General features: G+C 42.5%; 2 protein-coding genes across 4 annotated transcripts in view; one reads left to right on the top strand and one right to left on the bottom strand.

The window, feature by feature from the left end:
• Positions 1-1553: 1553 nt before the first annotated feature.
• On the bottom strand, positions 1554-7937 carry CRIPT (CXXC repeat containing interactor of PDZ3 domain). The gene is made up of 5 exons (XM_083733924.1): positions 7670-7937; positions 6329-6394; positions 5245-5299; positions 3802-3905; positions 1554-3702 (listed from the first exon to the last, which is right to left on the bottom strand). Exons 1-5 carry the CDS (start codon positions 7683-7685, stop codon positions 3638-3640), a joined length of 306 nt encoding a protein of 101 aa, XP_083590050.1. The 5' UTR covers positions 7686-7937; the 3' UTR covers positions 1554-3637.
• The window catches only part of PIGF (phosphatidylinositol glycan anchor biosynthesis class F), a 36450-nt gene continuing 29598 nt past the window's right edge, over positions 7911-14762 (top strand). Inside the window, exons 1-4 of one of the 3 annotated variants that reach the window (XM_083733821.1) lie at positions 7911-8031; positions 9456-9713; positions 11125-11216; positions 12678-12794. In XM_083733821.1, the coding sequence (XP_083589947.1) occupies positions 9486-9713; positions 11125-11216; positions 12678-12794 (437 nt within the window). In that variant the 5' untranslated portion in view covers positions 7911-8031; positions 9456-9485. Of the gene's footprint in view, positions 8032-8149; positions 8290-8525; positions 8659-9455; positions 9714-11124; positions 11217-12677; positions 12795-14762 lie in introns of those variants that run through there. The other 2 variants (XM_083733820.1, XM_083733822.1) reach the window with 2 other exon arrangements.

Genomic DNA, 14762 nt, shown 5'->3' with positions numbered 1-14762 from the left:
ATAACAAGAGCCCTGCCCTCCCTCAACAAAAATACTGGCTACGCCCATGTTTGCACATGTACAATGCAGATATGTCCACAAAAGGCTTTCCAGTGCGTGATACCAAGCCAATTACTGTTGCCAGTTTTCTAACTGGGATTTGTGCCTTGGCACAAATAAAAAGGGGATGAGGAATCTTGACTCTCGAGATGTCAATCCTGTGCACACCTACCAGGGAACAAGTCCCACTAGACACAGTACGATTGGTTCTCAAACTTTTTTCTCCGGGCCACACTTTCAGAATAAAAATTTTCTTTTGACACACTGAATTTTTTATTGATAATACATTGGAAAACAAAAAGAAACAGCTGCTAGCAGTGCTTGATTTATAACATAGAACACAACTAATTTTTTTAAAAAAATGATTCTATACTATACTACGCTGAAATGTTTAAATGTTTCTTTGATTGTCCTCGAGACTTCCTACCACACTTGCCAATCCCTCCTGCCACACCGTGCGGCAGGACTCCCTTCTGAGTAAAACATACAGCATTGCGGTATTCTTGAAAACCTGTTTTAAGTAGGGATTCTTTCCATCGGTTCTCTTTAGCTAGAATTGTTGCTAAGTGTTTCATGGCCCATTATGACCGCATTTGGGGGGCTGTGGCTTTTTATGTTATACAAAGTATTGTAAACACAATCAAATCTGTACTGTACAACAAAACTTGAGATGTGCCCTGTGATCTAGAGACTTGAGACAACACAGAAAGTGCTGGCATTTCCTGAAGAAAATTCCTTTGTTATGTCATACATACTGTGTATACACACAGGACTTCACTTAAATCGGATGTTTAAGAGGAAAACAGGGTTGCGCTGACCTGTATGTTGTCCGAGTAGCTCTTTGTATAGGAACACATTGGGAACCTGCCCATTCACACACCAGCAGCAGAAACTTTGAACTCTCTAGCAGTGTGAGACTATCTCCTTTTCCTCTTAACTAATAGTTTGATTTTTATATTTAGCAAGAGAAAATAGCTGCGTAAAAGTGGTGCTAAAATGTATACTAACTGAAAAAGTTGTGTTACTACTAGATTTATTAAATGCCTTATATTGCAGAGTTATAGTTTGGCATTCCAGCTCTGCTATTGTACTGAAAAGATTGAAGAGTTTTATTGTACCAAAAATATTAAAAATAGCCATATTACATGCTTCATATTTAGGTTTGCATATTGTGCTGTATTTCCTTGTATTTTAGTATCTGCATTACCCCTTAATGCCATGCAAGAAATTTAAGATTGAATTAATTGTAATAGTAGTTTTTTGTCCAAGGAATGTATGCTTTGGAGTCAGCACTGGGCACAAACTAACCTAATCAGTCAAGAAATCCTTGAATTGCCTTTGTAAAGAAGGGCACAGGAAAGGATGGCAAGAGCAAAGGAAAGGATGGCAAGCATATTTGCACAATTTGGACAGAAAGCCTACTAGCATTGCATGGGTACAAGCAGAGAACCTGTGGCAGCCATTTTGTTTGGACCACTGGATGGAGCTATGAACTCACACAATTCACAAACTGCTTTACAATCACATTAAGCATCTTTGGCCAGCATTTATTTTTTTACAAACACATCATTTAAATTCCGGAACACTTCAATCCAGTGTTTAGGAATGTTGCCTTGCAGTTACATTTTTAAAATAAATTTATAAAAATGTACAAACTGCTTCATCAATAAAATAATGGAACAACCAGTGAAATCAGTAAACAGCAAGAACCAAAATTCAACCACCAAAAGCATAAGAAAATAAAGATATTTAAAGTCTTCAAAAGTAATAGGGAGGGGGGCGATAGGAATCTCTGGTCATAAATCCCCGCCACAGAGTCTTGCCCAGATCAGCAGGGACAGGGGATGATTCTTTTATTAAGGGGCCCGATGACTTTCTGAGACCACCAGAATGAATCCTGCTACAAAAAGTGCACTGACTATCATATCCACCAGGCCTGCCAATTTCTCCTGCTAGGTGTTACAAGCCAGGAAGGACAAAGTTTGAGATGCAAGTTGTGGTTCACACTGCACTTATGCACCTTGTCCATGAAATAACTGATAATAATCCAAGTAACAGTTTTGATTCCAAGTTCAACATGGCATTCAGGTCAAAGTGCTTATTCTAAAAACATTTTACAAATAAGTTGCTGTTCTGGCTCCACAGAATAACTTTCACATGAGCTCTGAAACATGTTTGCATGAATCTGGTCCAAGTCTTCTGCCATCTGAGTTTTGTTCCAGCCATTTACATCTCAAGCAGAAATTAAACCAGGAATTGAAATTTCAAGGATTAGAAAAGCAGAAAGAGAAAATAAATATATATGCAGAAGGTGCTGAGAACCTTGAAAAAGAAAATATATTTGCCTGGCACTGAAAGCAGGCGCTAGGCAAGCTTTCCTGGTGACTGTATGCTAGAGTTGGAGTGAGACTGCTGAAAAGGCCCTCTCTTCAGCCATCACCTCTCTAACCTCAGAAGGTGGATGACTCCCAGAGAACAGCCTCTGAAGCGAACTCCAAAGTATGGGCAGGCAAGAGGGCAAGTGATATGCCCTGTTGCCACATCTATCCAGACCAAGGTGGGTTTCCTCCTTCAGAATCAAATCCTGGATTATTATTGCTTCTATTCTCTACAGCATGGCAACACCAATATGCAAGGGATGTATTAACTATCGAACAGATCAAAGAATAACACACTAAGAAACAAAAATAACATACAAGAACACCCTAATACCACCCTCAACCAAGATTATATAGCAGTCACCTCTTTTTTTTAAGCACAACAAAATGGAAACACTTTATATACAATTTTTCACCCATGCACAAGTAATGCCCCAACGCCAATTTTGAATCATGAAGTTAAAGGCTAATTTATGCTAGGTTTCTTCATTCGACTTCAAGCTTCACCCCAACAAAACCAGATTAAAGGAAATAATGCTGGCAACGATAGCACACTTGTTATATACCAGGTTCTAAGAATGTTGGACTCACCTAGTTGAATGAAGCCAACCCCAACCAACCATGTATTTTAACCTCTCAGCTTCTTGAGAACATTTTGTTTTTGCAGTTATAGGCAGACAACAAAACCGGGAAGCTTACAGAGCTCCTGGTGGTTGGCTTGGTGGGTTCCAAGTTGTGCATCGTTTTATAAATTTGCAAGTAAACCTACATTAAAAAAACAAATCATTTTATGCCAGTTTTATTTCATCAATCCCTCTGCTGGTAGACTTGCAATCTACAAATTCTTGTTATAGCAGTGGGGTGAAGAAAAAAGCTGATCTGCTGGCTTTTTTGAGTTTTTCCTCAAAACTAGCCTAATGAGTTGAATTGAAACATTTTTTCTATTTATAACATTAAGCGTCACTAGCAGATCACTATTAATATCAGTAGATCAAAACGGCAAATGTGACCATATCAGGTTGCCAATACACCAGTTTTCTTATTATAAATTTATACAGGTATGAATTGGACCATTTATCCAGGTTTACAATCAGCGCTAACAAAGTGCAACTAAAGGTCCATGCAAATTCTGACGGTGCCTACCATCTTTTACATTTTCCCCCAACATTGATAACTGTTTTTAAAGTAAAGCTGGTCAAGAAAAAGTTCGTAGTATATAATTAAACGGATGTTTGCTTGTAGTTTTTTGTATCCAACACTTTCTTCCCGCACATTGCGCAGATGCCTATTAACGAGAAGAACAGTGAGAATGAAACGTTTTCTTTTAGTCCAAAAGTACAAAAGCAACTGAACAAGAGAAAATAATTGATGCCAAATGTCTCACCCTTTTTGTACGCACATCCCTGGCAGTAGTGGGAGCCTGGCTGATGAACTGAACTTTTGCAAATTCGGCATACTGCAAATTTGTTTTTACCATAAGGATCAAACCTAGGAAGGAAAAAAAAAGTAACTGAATTGCCTATTCATGGAAAGCTTTCCTACATACTTTCATACAGTTGGGAGCACCTGAGGAGGGGGAAGGAAGACAAGAGAGAAGACAGAATTGGCTGATAACAAAATCTTCAAAAGCTACTTCCCAGTTACAAAGCTGATCAGACGCAGTTCTTCACTTCAGCTTTATCAAATGTAGACTAGTTTGCACATCAACATCTTTAAACTATGTAGGTATACTTGACATCTTTTTCAAAAAGTTTCTTACCACACCTCTTGCACAAAACAGGTAAACCTGGCCAGAGGATTTTTGCATAATTGATACTGAAAAATGGTTTGAAAGCCAAGTGCTATGTAATTGAGATATAAAAGTCAACTGCTAATGCTGCATTTCACTTCTTCCATGCTCCAGATTGGAGGACCAGGAGGCAGAGAAGAAAAGATTGAAAACTGGTTTCAAAAAGGACACAATGGGTCTTTCCCAATCCGTCTTTCATTTCCCCAGTGGCTCATGGTACCTTCACCGTTCATCTATTTCATCTCTGCTCTGGCAGATGTTCTAGCTACATCTCTGGAGCCCACAAAGAGGAAGCAATGGCAGCCACAATAGCTGGCTGCAAAAGTGGCATAAAGTAAGGTGATATGTGTATGTGTGCAGAGGGAAAGGGGGAAAGCTACAGACCCTTTTTGGACAGAAATGACTTGGCCATTGTACTCCATGCTCTGGTAACTTCAAGACTGAATTATTGCAATGTGCTCCATGTGGTGCTACCCTTGAAAATGACTTGGAAACTTCAGCTGGTCTAAAATGCAGCAGCCAGATTAGTGGCTGAGGATGCTTATAAAACTCACAAAGCCCATCTTTTAAAACAGCTGCAATGGCTGCCAGCTTGTTTCCAGACTCAGTTCAAGGTGCGCACGCTAGTTATTAAAGCCGTAAACAAATTAAGCCCCAAATATCTGAGAGACCACCTTCCTGACAAGATCCTCTTACCTGTTATGATCAACAAAGGAAGCCCTCTTGGTCGTTTCACCACCCTTTGAGATTTGGGTGGTAGGGGCTGCCACAGAGAATGTCCACTCTTGGGCCACCATTAAGTCTTTGCTTTCCCTCCTCACACAGGTGCATCTGGCACCTTCACTATGCAGGTTTCAAGGAAGTCCTGAAGATGCGCCTCTTTACCCAGGCCTTTGGACCCACTCTATTTCTGTGACCCTAATTTGTTTTAACTGTTTGCATTCTGAAATTTAATTTCTGCAAGCTGCCCTAGGAAGTGCATGTGAAGAGTGGGTAATGATGATGATGATAATAATGATAATTTAATATTTCAGTTACCTTGCCTTCTTTGATGTCAATGCCTTGTTTTCATTTAGTTTTCTCCCACCACTTTCTAAAAAAACAAATAAATTTATTGCTTGATATACATAATTTGCAAAACTATTATAAATTAAGACCCGTGCTCACATAACCATTATTTTCCAAGAATACAACCAAAGGGGGGGGGGGGATACAATTGTTCAAGGTGCCCAGTTTTTCTATATGATGTACTATGTTTACAGAAATATGCTGCCTTTTACAGATGATTCAATCAGAACATTTGACAAATTTAGTTTTGATTAGTGCTTCAGTGTTCTTTAAATAACTGAGCTAATTAAATCAATTAAAGTTTTACAGACATATTTCTTTAGCTCCCAGGTTATTGGCACCAAACCCAGGATTCCTGTTGAGGTTCTCCAGGCAAACAAGGAGTTTTCCTACCCTTCTTTTGAGCCTGGAGATGGGCAGTGGGATCTCTGCTACTGGAGTTGATAAAATGAGTGAATGAGTAATATCCAATGAATGAGAAAATTGATGGAAGTTCTAAAAAGAACTTTAAAGCATCATCCAAATTCTGTGCTACTGTAAAAAACTTTCAAGTAATAAGTATGTCCCACTTGTCCACTTTTCTCCATTTCCTACTGCCTATATAACTGCTTTTTTCACTACGCCCTTCTCTCTCTTTCCTAAGGCTCACCACAAAACCAGTTGTTTCTCCCAAGCCCTACTCCTTATCTCAGTTTGTAAGCACACTCTTGCACTGCTCTTGGCAGCCGTATGGGCCATCTCTCCCGGCCCAAAGAGGAGTCTGCAGTGCTCACAGAGGTGTGGGGGGTGTGAGTGAATGAAGGAGGCATTTTTTTTTCTATTTGTTACCCTGCCTAAGGAAATTGCTACTGGCATCAAAATAACAGATCTGTAGCAAATTGAATCTCTGGACCATAACATAAATGAGACCAATACTTGCATATAAGCATCTGAAATAAGATTGCAAAAAAAAATAATGCACCTTGAAGGTAATCTACTCACATTTCAAGGTTTGCTTATCAATAAATGTTAGAAAGAATATCTACTGAAGTGATTAGATAGTATTTAGAAATACCTGTGGTGTTTCTTGCACCATCTTTCCATGTATCAGGTGTAATTACAGTACCAAGTTTTCTCTCACCTATGGAAAAACAGAAATGCAAAGGCTGTGATATTCCAATCTGTTTTGGAAGTCTTTTGAGAACACACCACATATTTCATTAGGCCCACCTTCAAATTAGTTCAATTATTTGAACATGGGTAATACAATATAGGTCATTCTATTAATCCACTACTATTACAATTCCCTTTGAAAAGTAGATATCCATAACTGATAAACAAAGCTCATGCAAGCCTACCAGGCTGAGTAGCCACCATCAACGAACGTACAAAGGACCCTTCCAGATCCAACTAAAGACCAACTAGTTCAGCACTCTATTTCCCATGGAAGTGGGATATGAAAACAAGAGCCCTGTCCCACTGCTGTGCCCCAACAACAGGTCTTCAGAGGCATACCTCATTGTTAGTAGCCACTGATAGCTTTAACCTTGCATGTTAGATAAATAATAAATGAACAATGAATTCTCAGAACACCAATAGCATGGTGCACCTCATCATGATTTCACAGTGAACTCCTACCCCACCCCATGCTTTTACTGAATAGAAGTTGGAGGCACACCTCACTCTTTAGCCCCAAAATGTTTTGCTTCAGTGTGTAAATGAGTTAAGAAACTACTTGCCCATCAGCAGCCAATCCACTTGTGGTTCTGCATGAGTTACTGATGCAGAGGGCCAAGCAGGTCGGCCTCTGTAAATAAATGGGATACTGGAGCAGGCAAGCCTTAGGTCAATGGTGTCCAAACTTTTTTCAAAGAGGGCCTGATGTGATGAAGTGAAGGGCCTTGAGGGCCGACCAAAGTTGCTGACCTTTCTTTAGGATTGAAGTTGAAGTTGTCAACCTTTTTTTTTTTAAAGGATTTTACCCCAAAGCTGTTGAGCTTATTTTAGGATCGAAATTGTTGAGCTTATTTTTTTAGGGTTGAAGTTGTTGGGGTTTTTTAAGGATTTTACCCCAGGAAATAAACTGCCACAGGGGCCGGATTAGGCCCCCGACACGGCCTTTGGACATGCCTGCCTTAAGGCCTGATCCAGCAGGGCTCTAACTTATGTTTGGAAGGGAGGCAAAGCTAGAACAGTGACTCATACAGAGACGCCTCCTCCTCCTCTGTAGGGCAATGCCTTGAGGAGGGGCATACAAAACTCCAGAACTGCCTCCTTATACCATCTCTCTGAGAAGCGTCGCTCTATGGGTCTCTCGCGCTCCGCAGTTCAAAACAACGGCCGTTCAAAACGTCGCCCCCGTGACGTCACATTCTCCGCTAACCGTTCCTTCAGCCCCCTCCCCGAACAAACTCACACTTCTCGCACACCATGGCGAACCACCCGCGACGAAGCCTGCGGAACAGAAGCGCCGTCCCCGTCAGCTGCCACCAAAACAAACCGAGTCGGGTCCTTTCAACGTCCGGCAGCCGCCTCAGAGTGGGCACTTCCTCTTCCGGGTTCAACCGCCGCTCTCTCCCATTTCCTCCCTCCCGCCCTTTCGCACGCCTATTGGTCGAGATGGATGAAAAGGGGGGGCGGGCCGCTTGTTGTGACGTCACAGAGAACACGACGGGAGGCGCTTGGCGCTGCCGGCTGGAGGAGGATGGAGCCCGTTTCCTGGTGACGGAGGGCCGTCTTTGCGAAGCCCCGCCCACTGGCTCCTGAAGGGACGGGCAGGTAAGGCGGACGCAGGTGACGACCCTCACCCCGGCTTCTCTCCTCCGAAACCCAGTTCCCTGTCTCCGGGGTTGTGGACGGCGACGAGCCCCCTTCGCCTCTTCTACGCAGCTCCCTCCCTAGAGGACAGACGTGGGCGAGCTCAAGGCTTGCAGGACCGGCTTTGCTTCCCTTCCTGCTAGAATCCCAAGGGCTGCCGATGGGAAACACGGGATTTGGGAGCCGTGTCTTGGGATGAACCTGCATGCACAGGTCCAGGTATGTCATGCACCCTGAGCCGCCACAGGGGCAGGATTTTGATTCTAAAAACCAGCCAGAGACGCAAAGCCAGCCAAGTAGGAGAGTCGTGTTTTGTTTTCTACGGACAACTTTTCTACTGACATCAAAATTCAATTGTAAGACTTGCCGATCTAACTGCAAATCACCCAGGGATCCGCCAGTAGGTTGCCATTAAGGTCGGCCCAGGCTTGCCCAAGAACACACCCAGTTACTTCCCTTCGGTTGTATGTGCAGGGGAGGGTGGAGTGAAGGAAGGAACTGCCAGGAAGGCTGGCGTCTCCTTGTTTGTTCCTCTGCCGTGTTGGAAAACCCTTGATAAGTTTCCGAAAGGAACCCCTGGTAGTGCAGGTGAGTTTTTGTAAGGGGAGTATTATGATTATGATTTATTGAATTTATATACTGCCCTATACCCGGAGGTCTTGGGGCAGTTCACAGAACAAAATCAAAATGTAAAGCCACAAAATATATAATCAAAATAAAAAACAACAAGCCCCCATTGGCATACTCAAAACACTCAATGCAAAGCCAGGGCATAATGATGCTTAACACGCGCATACACATAGCCTGCACCAGTGACTTGCATCCTCCTATGAGCAAGCTACTCTATTGTGTAGCTTCGGATGACTCTGCATCGGAAGTGGTTGTCTGTTCCGATCCTGCCCAAGGCAAAGGCACGTTGGAATTAATCCACCCCAAAGCATAGGGTGGTTAGAGATGGGTTGAGTCACTGTTCTGGCAGCTACTCTTTTAACAGGGTCTGAGAAGCAATAGTGACCAATCATTTCAAACCATTGCGATCTTATTCATGTGAATCAGCTTAACTGGGACCACAGAGCCAATTTTCCTTTGTGGAGCCCGTAGCCCTCTGTGATTATTATTCTTCCTCATCCTGCATGTAGTTTCTCTTATTCTACCTAGCCCTTCCTTTACCTTGTATGGTTCTCATGTACTGTTGCTGCTACTGTCGATATCTCCAGGGCTCTTGTGTGAACCTAAATCTGAGCTAAAGGTGCCTGTAGAAATGCCTGTAGATTTAGGGGCAACCCTGATGAGATGCAACATTTTCAGTGCCATGTTTTATTGCAGAAAGAGAATTTCCGTTTGTTTGTACAAGAATATAACTACCTTAATTTGCTTCTCAACAGGTGGAAATTGAAGACAGGACTAAAGGCACCATGAAAGAAACTGAAATAAAAAGACTGCTATCTGCCAATGTTATCTGTATATTCTCCATTATTGTAGCAACTGTCATTCCTTCTCTGTTTTTGGAAAACTTCTCCATCTTGGGAACACACCTGACTTGGTTATGCATCTGTTCAGCGAGTGTTGGCACTGTAAATATAGTCTTATATTTCATTCTTAAACCAAATCCATCTAATAGAAGAACTTCACTTGCCCATAAGGTAAGTTTTAATCTTGGTAAAACATAATGTTTGGAATGTCAGATAATAGTAACACTAGTACCTTTCACATCTTTTAAATATGCATCTCATACATTTGTTGTTGCAGTCCTTCAGACAGCCCTGTAAGGTATGCCAGATGGGAGAGTAGAGCTTTACTTCCATCTCCCTGATAAGTTCATTGCTGAGATCAGATTTTGAACTGAGTACTTCTGGGGAATCTTTTTGGCTTTGCAGGCCTAAGCTTATGAGCCAAATTTGACAGATGGACAGACATCAGGTGATTGGGCACTTTGAAGTCCCAAAGTTAGGACTCTGACAAGGTTAGGACAACGAAAGGCTCTTTGCTTCGTGATCTTAATCTCACGTCTAGGACTGCAGTGATAATATTTGAGATTTTTTACTTTATAATGTCCCATGTTGAGTTCTTTGATTTTTCACTTATCAAAAAGGTTATAGATCGAAGGCGGGCATAGGCAAACTCGGCCCTCTAGATGTTTTGGGACTACAACTCCCATCATCCCTAGCTAACAGGAGCAGTGGTCAGGGATGATGGGAATTGTAGTCCCAAAACATCTGGAGGGCCGCGTTTGCATATGCAGGAATCTTAGCTAAAGCATCCATGACAGATGGTCATCCAACCTCTGCTTAAAAAAACCTCCAAGGAAGGAGAGTCCACAACCTCACAAGGGAGACCGTTCCACTGTCAAACAGCTTTTCCTGTTAGAAAGTTCTTCCTGATGTTGAGTCGGGGTCTCCTTTCATGTAGCTTGAATCCATTGGTTTGTGTCCTACCTTCCAGAGCAGGAAAACACAAGCTTGCTCCATCTTTCATGTGGCAGCCCTTTAGATATCTGAAGTGACTCTCATGTCTCCTCTCAGTCTCCTCTTTTCCCGGCGAAACATACCCAACTTCCTCAACTGTTCCTCATAAGGCTTGGTTTCCAGACCCTTGATAATCTTGGTCACTCTCCTCTGAACATGTTTCGGCTTGTCAGTATCATTCTTAAATTGTGGTGCCCAGAAAGGGTAGTCATCTAACTAAGTTCTATTCAGGAAAGACCCACTGAAATTAATGGACATGACGAGCAGGACTTGTTGGGAGTTATTGAATTTAAGTTAGTCATACCCATTAATTTCAGTGGATCTAACCTGAGCAGAACTTGGCTGAATGCAGCCAGATGTCAATAATACTACAAGGCTTTTTGTCTAAATATTTTGATCAGGCTTAAGCACATGCAGCTGAAACAGCTGGGTATTGTTTGCCCCTGCTTCTCCCTCCTCTGCTGTTGTCCCCTATGCCAGATTTTTAGATTGTAAGCTTTTTGAGGCAGGTACCTGTCCTCCCCTGCTTGTATAAAGTGTCATGTGTGCCATGGGCACTATATAAATAAAGTTTTTCTTTCTTTCAAAGGTGGCAAGGTTTCTAAGATGCTGTGTATACTTCTTCATGTCTTGCATCCTATTTCATGGAATAATTGTTCTTTATGGAGCACCGCTGATAGAGTAAGTTGCTTTATATAAAACACACACATCCTAAATCACAAAGCCAAATGTCCTGTACTGTACTGAGTCATTTGGACCCAGGTCTGCCCAAGTTTGCATGCTTCATAGTAGACCCAGGCGTTTGCTTGGAGTATTGTGTACAGATCTGGTCACCTCTCCTTAAAAAGGAAATTATAGAGTTGGAAAGGTTCAGAAAAAGGCCAACAAAATGATGGAGGGGATGGAGCAACTCCCGTAGGTGGAAAGGCTGCAGCGTTGGGGACTTCTTAGTTTTGGAAATAGGGGAGTAAGAGGCGACATTATAGAGGTGTTCAAAATTATGCCTGGTGTGGAGAAAGTGGATAAGAGGAAAGGTTTGCGCGCCCCTTCTCATAACACTAAATTTTGTGGATACCCAGTGAAACGGAATGTTGGAAAATTCAGGACAAAAGTACTTCAGACAGAACATTACACTATGGAATTTGGCCACCAGCTTGGAAGGCCTAAAAAAAAGGACTAGACAAATGCATGGAGGACGAGGCCACCAGTGGCAACTACCATATTTTTCGCCCTATAGGATGCACTTTTCCCCTCCAAAAATGAAGGGGAAATCTGTATGCGTCCTATGGGGCGAATGCAGGCTTTTGCTGAAGCCTGGAGAGCAAGACGGGTCGGTGCGCACCGACCCCTCTCGCTCTCCAGGCTTCAGGAAGCTATCCGCAAGCCTGGGGAGCCCACGGGAGTTCCCGCTGGGCTCCCTAGGCTTGCGGATAGCAGCCTGCATCCCGAAACCCGGGGCGCAAAGCGGAGCACGCCCCGGGCTTCACGCAGCTCTCCGCAAGCCGTGGGAGCCCGGCGCGACTTCGCGCTGGGCTCCCACGGCTTGCGGAGAGCTGCCTGTTCTGGGGTCGGGGGAAGCTCGGGCTTCCCCCGCCCCAGCCCCTTGCCTGGGGGGAAAATAATTTCCCCCCCCAAAAAAAAACTAGGTGCGCCCTATGGGGTGAAAAATACGGTAACCATAATGGTTATGTTCCATCTCCACTGGCAGAGGCAATATGCTTATGAATACCAGTTGCTGGAAACTGAAGGAGAGCAGAATACTCTTGTGCTGAGATTCTCTCATTGACCATTGTGGGAACAGGATGCTGGACTAGGTGGATCCTTGGCCTGATCCAACACAGCTGTTCTTATAAGTGGGTGATGATGCCTCTTGCTCGTATGGATGAATGTGTGTTTGTCTATAGCCTCCTGTGTAAAGGTAAAAGAAACATTTGTTACTCTGTCTGCTTTTGGCTCTGGACCCAATCACTACTCACATATGGTCCCTGGAAGGTGGTCCACGATGGAGTGTGGTCCTCTCTCTATTACAGAACTTAGAGAAATTGAAATCCACATTGAAGTATCTTTTCTGTTGTGTTTGCCAAGGCAGGCCGTGGAAGAGAACTTCACTGACCCGTATGCTGTTGCCTCCCTTTTTTCCAGGTCAGTGCTGGAGACCTTCCTATTTGCAGTTCTTCTGTCCACATTTACTACATTGCACTGCTTGTGTTTGCTGGGGCCAAACATCCACATGTGGCTCAGGGTGTTCAGTAAAAACGGGTAAGTTGCATGCAGTATCCTAATTTTACTAATTTCCTCCAATAGATTTTATTAAAGCTTAAAAGAAGATATACAAAGATTAATATCAAATACAACATATCTTTTGGAACACAAAAAGATAAAAAAGCCAATCTAAGTAAAAACAAAGAAAGAGAAAAGGGGAAAATAGAGCTTCTGATTCTTTGAAAAAAAAGTATTCAAAACATTCACTCCAAGGTAACCCCCAACTATTCTACTTTCTATAAAACAGTGTTTTCTTCAATCCTCAAACACAGATATCACAAGTTCACTTTCTTTTTCGTGCAAAAATTCCATAATGGGTGGTCCAGTCATTAATAAATATCAACAATGGTTTTTCTCTAATTAAACATGTCAACTTCTCCATGTCTATTCAGCAACCATTCCCCCATAGTAGGTAATGATAAATCTTTCCATCTTTGTGCATATAAACGTCTCACCACTGTAATCATTTAATGAAATAATCTTCCATAATCCTTTTCTAATTGTATATCCAATGGTCTTAAAAGGAAAAGTTCTGGCTTCAGTTGAAATCTTTTTAAATCTTCTGTATTGTTTGTATCCAATATTTCTTAGCTTTTTTATGTCTTCACCAAGCATGGTAAAATCTCCCTTCATATTTTTCACACTTCCAGCAAACATTTGGAATGCCTTTATACGTTCTGAATAATTTCACAGGAGTTAAATACCAATGAGCAGTTTCCTAATTTTGCATTACCACTAGTGTATTTCTCTTATATTTAGGAAACTCTACTAAATCCAATTAAAGACTAAGATTAAAACAAGCTGAGTGTAGCTAACATCTCTTAAACACCCAATCATTATCCTCAAAGCAATGATTTTAACCTTCTGAAGAAAGGCAGGACCACATGTGAACAGGTGGAAAAGGCACAGCAGATTATTCACCAAGGGTGGTCGTTTTAGTAAAAACAGTGTCTAAATTTATTAAAACGTCCACTGTTGGATTTTTTTGTTGTTTGGAAAACTGGAGAAATGTGGTACATGTTGGTTTGAAAACTCATTTTGAGCAGGGATGGGGAGCTTGAAACATTTAAATAGAAATTCAAGGATTGGAATCAAACCGAAAAGTGTGAGATCAAGCTTGCTTTTCTCACAGTTTGCCTTGTTTCCTTTATGTTCTTCTGTGTGTGTATTGACGTGGATAAAAGGGAGTCCTCACATCCCTGAAGGCCAAAACATGAAAGGGCTGTAATTATTGCTAAAATTATCACATCGTTTTGGAAAGCTAGACTAGCTATTGAGCTGAATCAGGCAGAACATCACAGTTTTGTGATCAGTGATATTTCTGATAGGAACCTGCCACATACCAAGTCAGACCAGGGGTTCATCTCGCTCAGTACTGCCTTCACTGGCCGGCAGCAGCTCTATGGGGTTTCAGACAAGGGTTTCTCCCAGCCCCGCCTTGAGATGCCAAGGATTGACCCTGGGACCATATTCATACAAATTGGATACTCTACCACTGAGCTATAGCCTTTCCTCCTTAGATGTGATCCACTGAGCCTGCTTCATTTTGTACCTGTGCTTATTTTATTGTTAATGTTGTTGTCGTTTAGTCGTGTCTGACTGACTCTTCGTGACCCCATGGACCAGAGCATGCCAGACACTCCTGTCTTCCACTGCCTCCCGCAGTTTGGTCAAACTCATGCTGGTAGCTTCAAGAACACTGTCTAACCATCTCGTCCTCTGTCGTCCCCTTCTTCTTGTGCTCTCCATCTTTCCCAACATCAGGGTCTTTTCCAGGGAGTCTTCTCTTCTCATGAGGTGGCCAAAGTATTGGCGCCTCAGCTTCACGATCTGTCCTTCCAGTGAGCACTCAGGGCTGATTTCCTTAAGAATGGATACGTTTGATCTTCTTGCAGTCCATGGGACTCTCAAGAGTCTCCTCCAGCACCATAATTCAAAAGCATAGGAAGACGCAAACATAGACAG

Source organism: Podarcis gaigeae (genome assembly GCF_964106915.1).
Source record: "Podarcis gaigeae genome assembly, chromosome: 3".
NCBI lineage: Eukaryota > Metazoa > Chordata > Lepidosauria > Squamata > Lacertidae > Podarcis > Podarcis gaigeae.
This window is presented reverse-complemented; position numbering and strand designations above follow the sequence as displayed.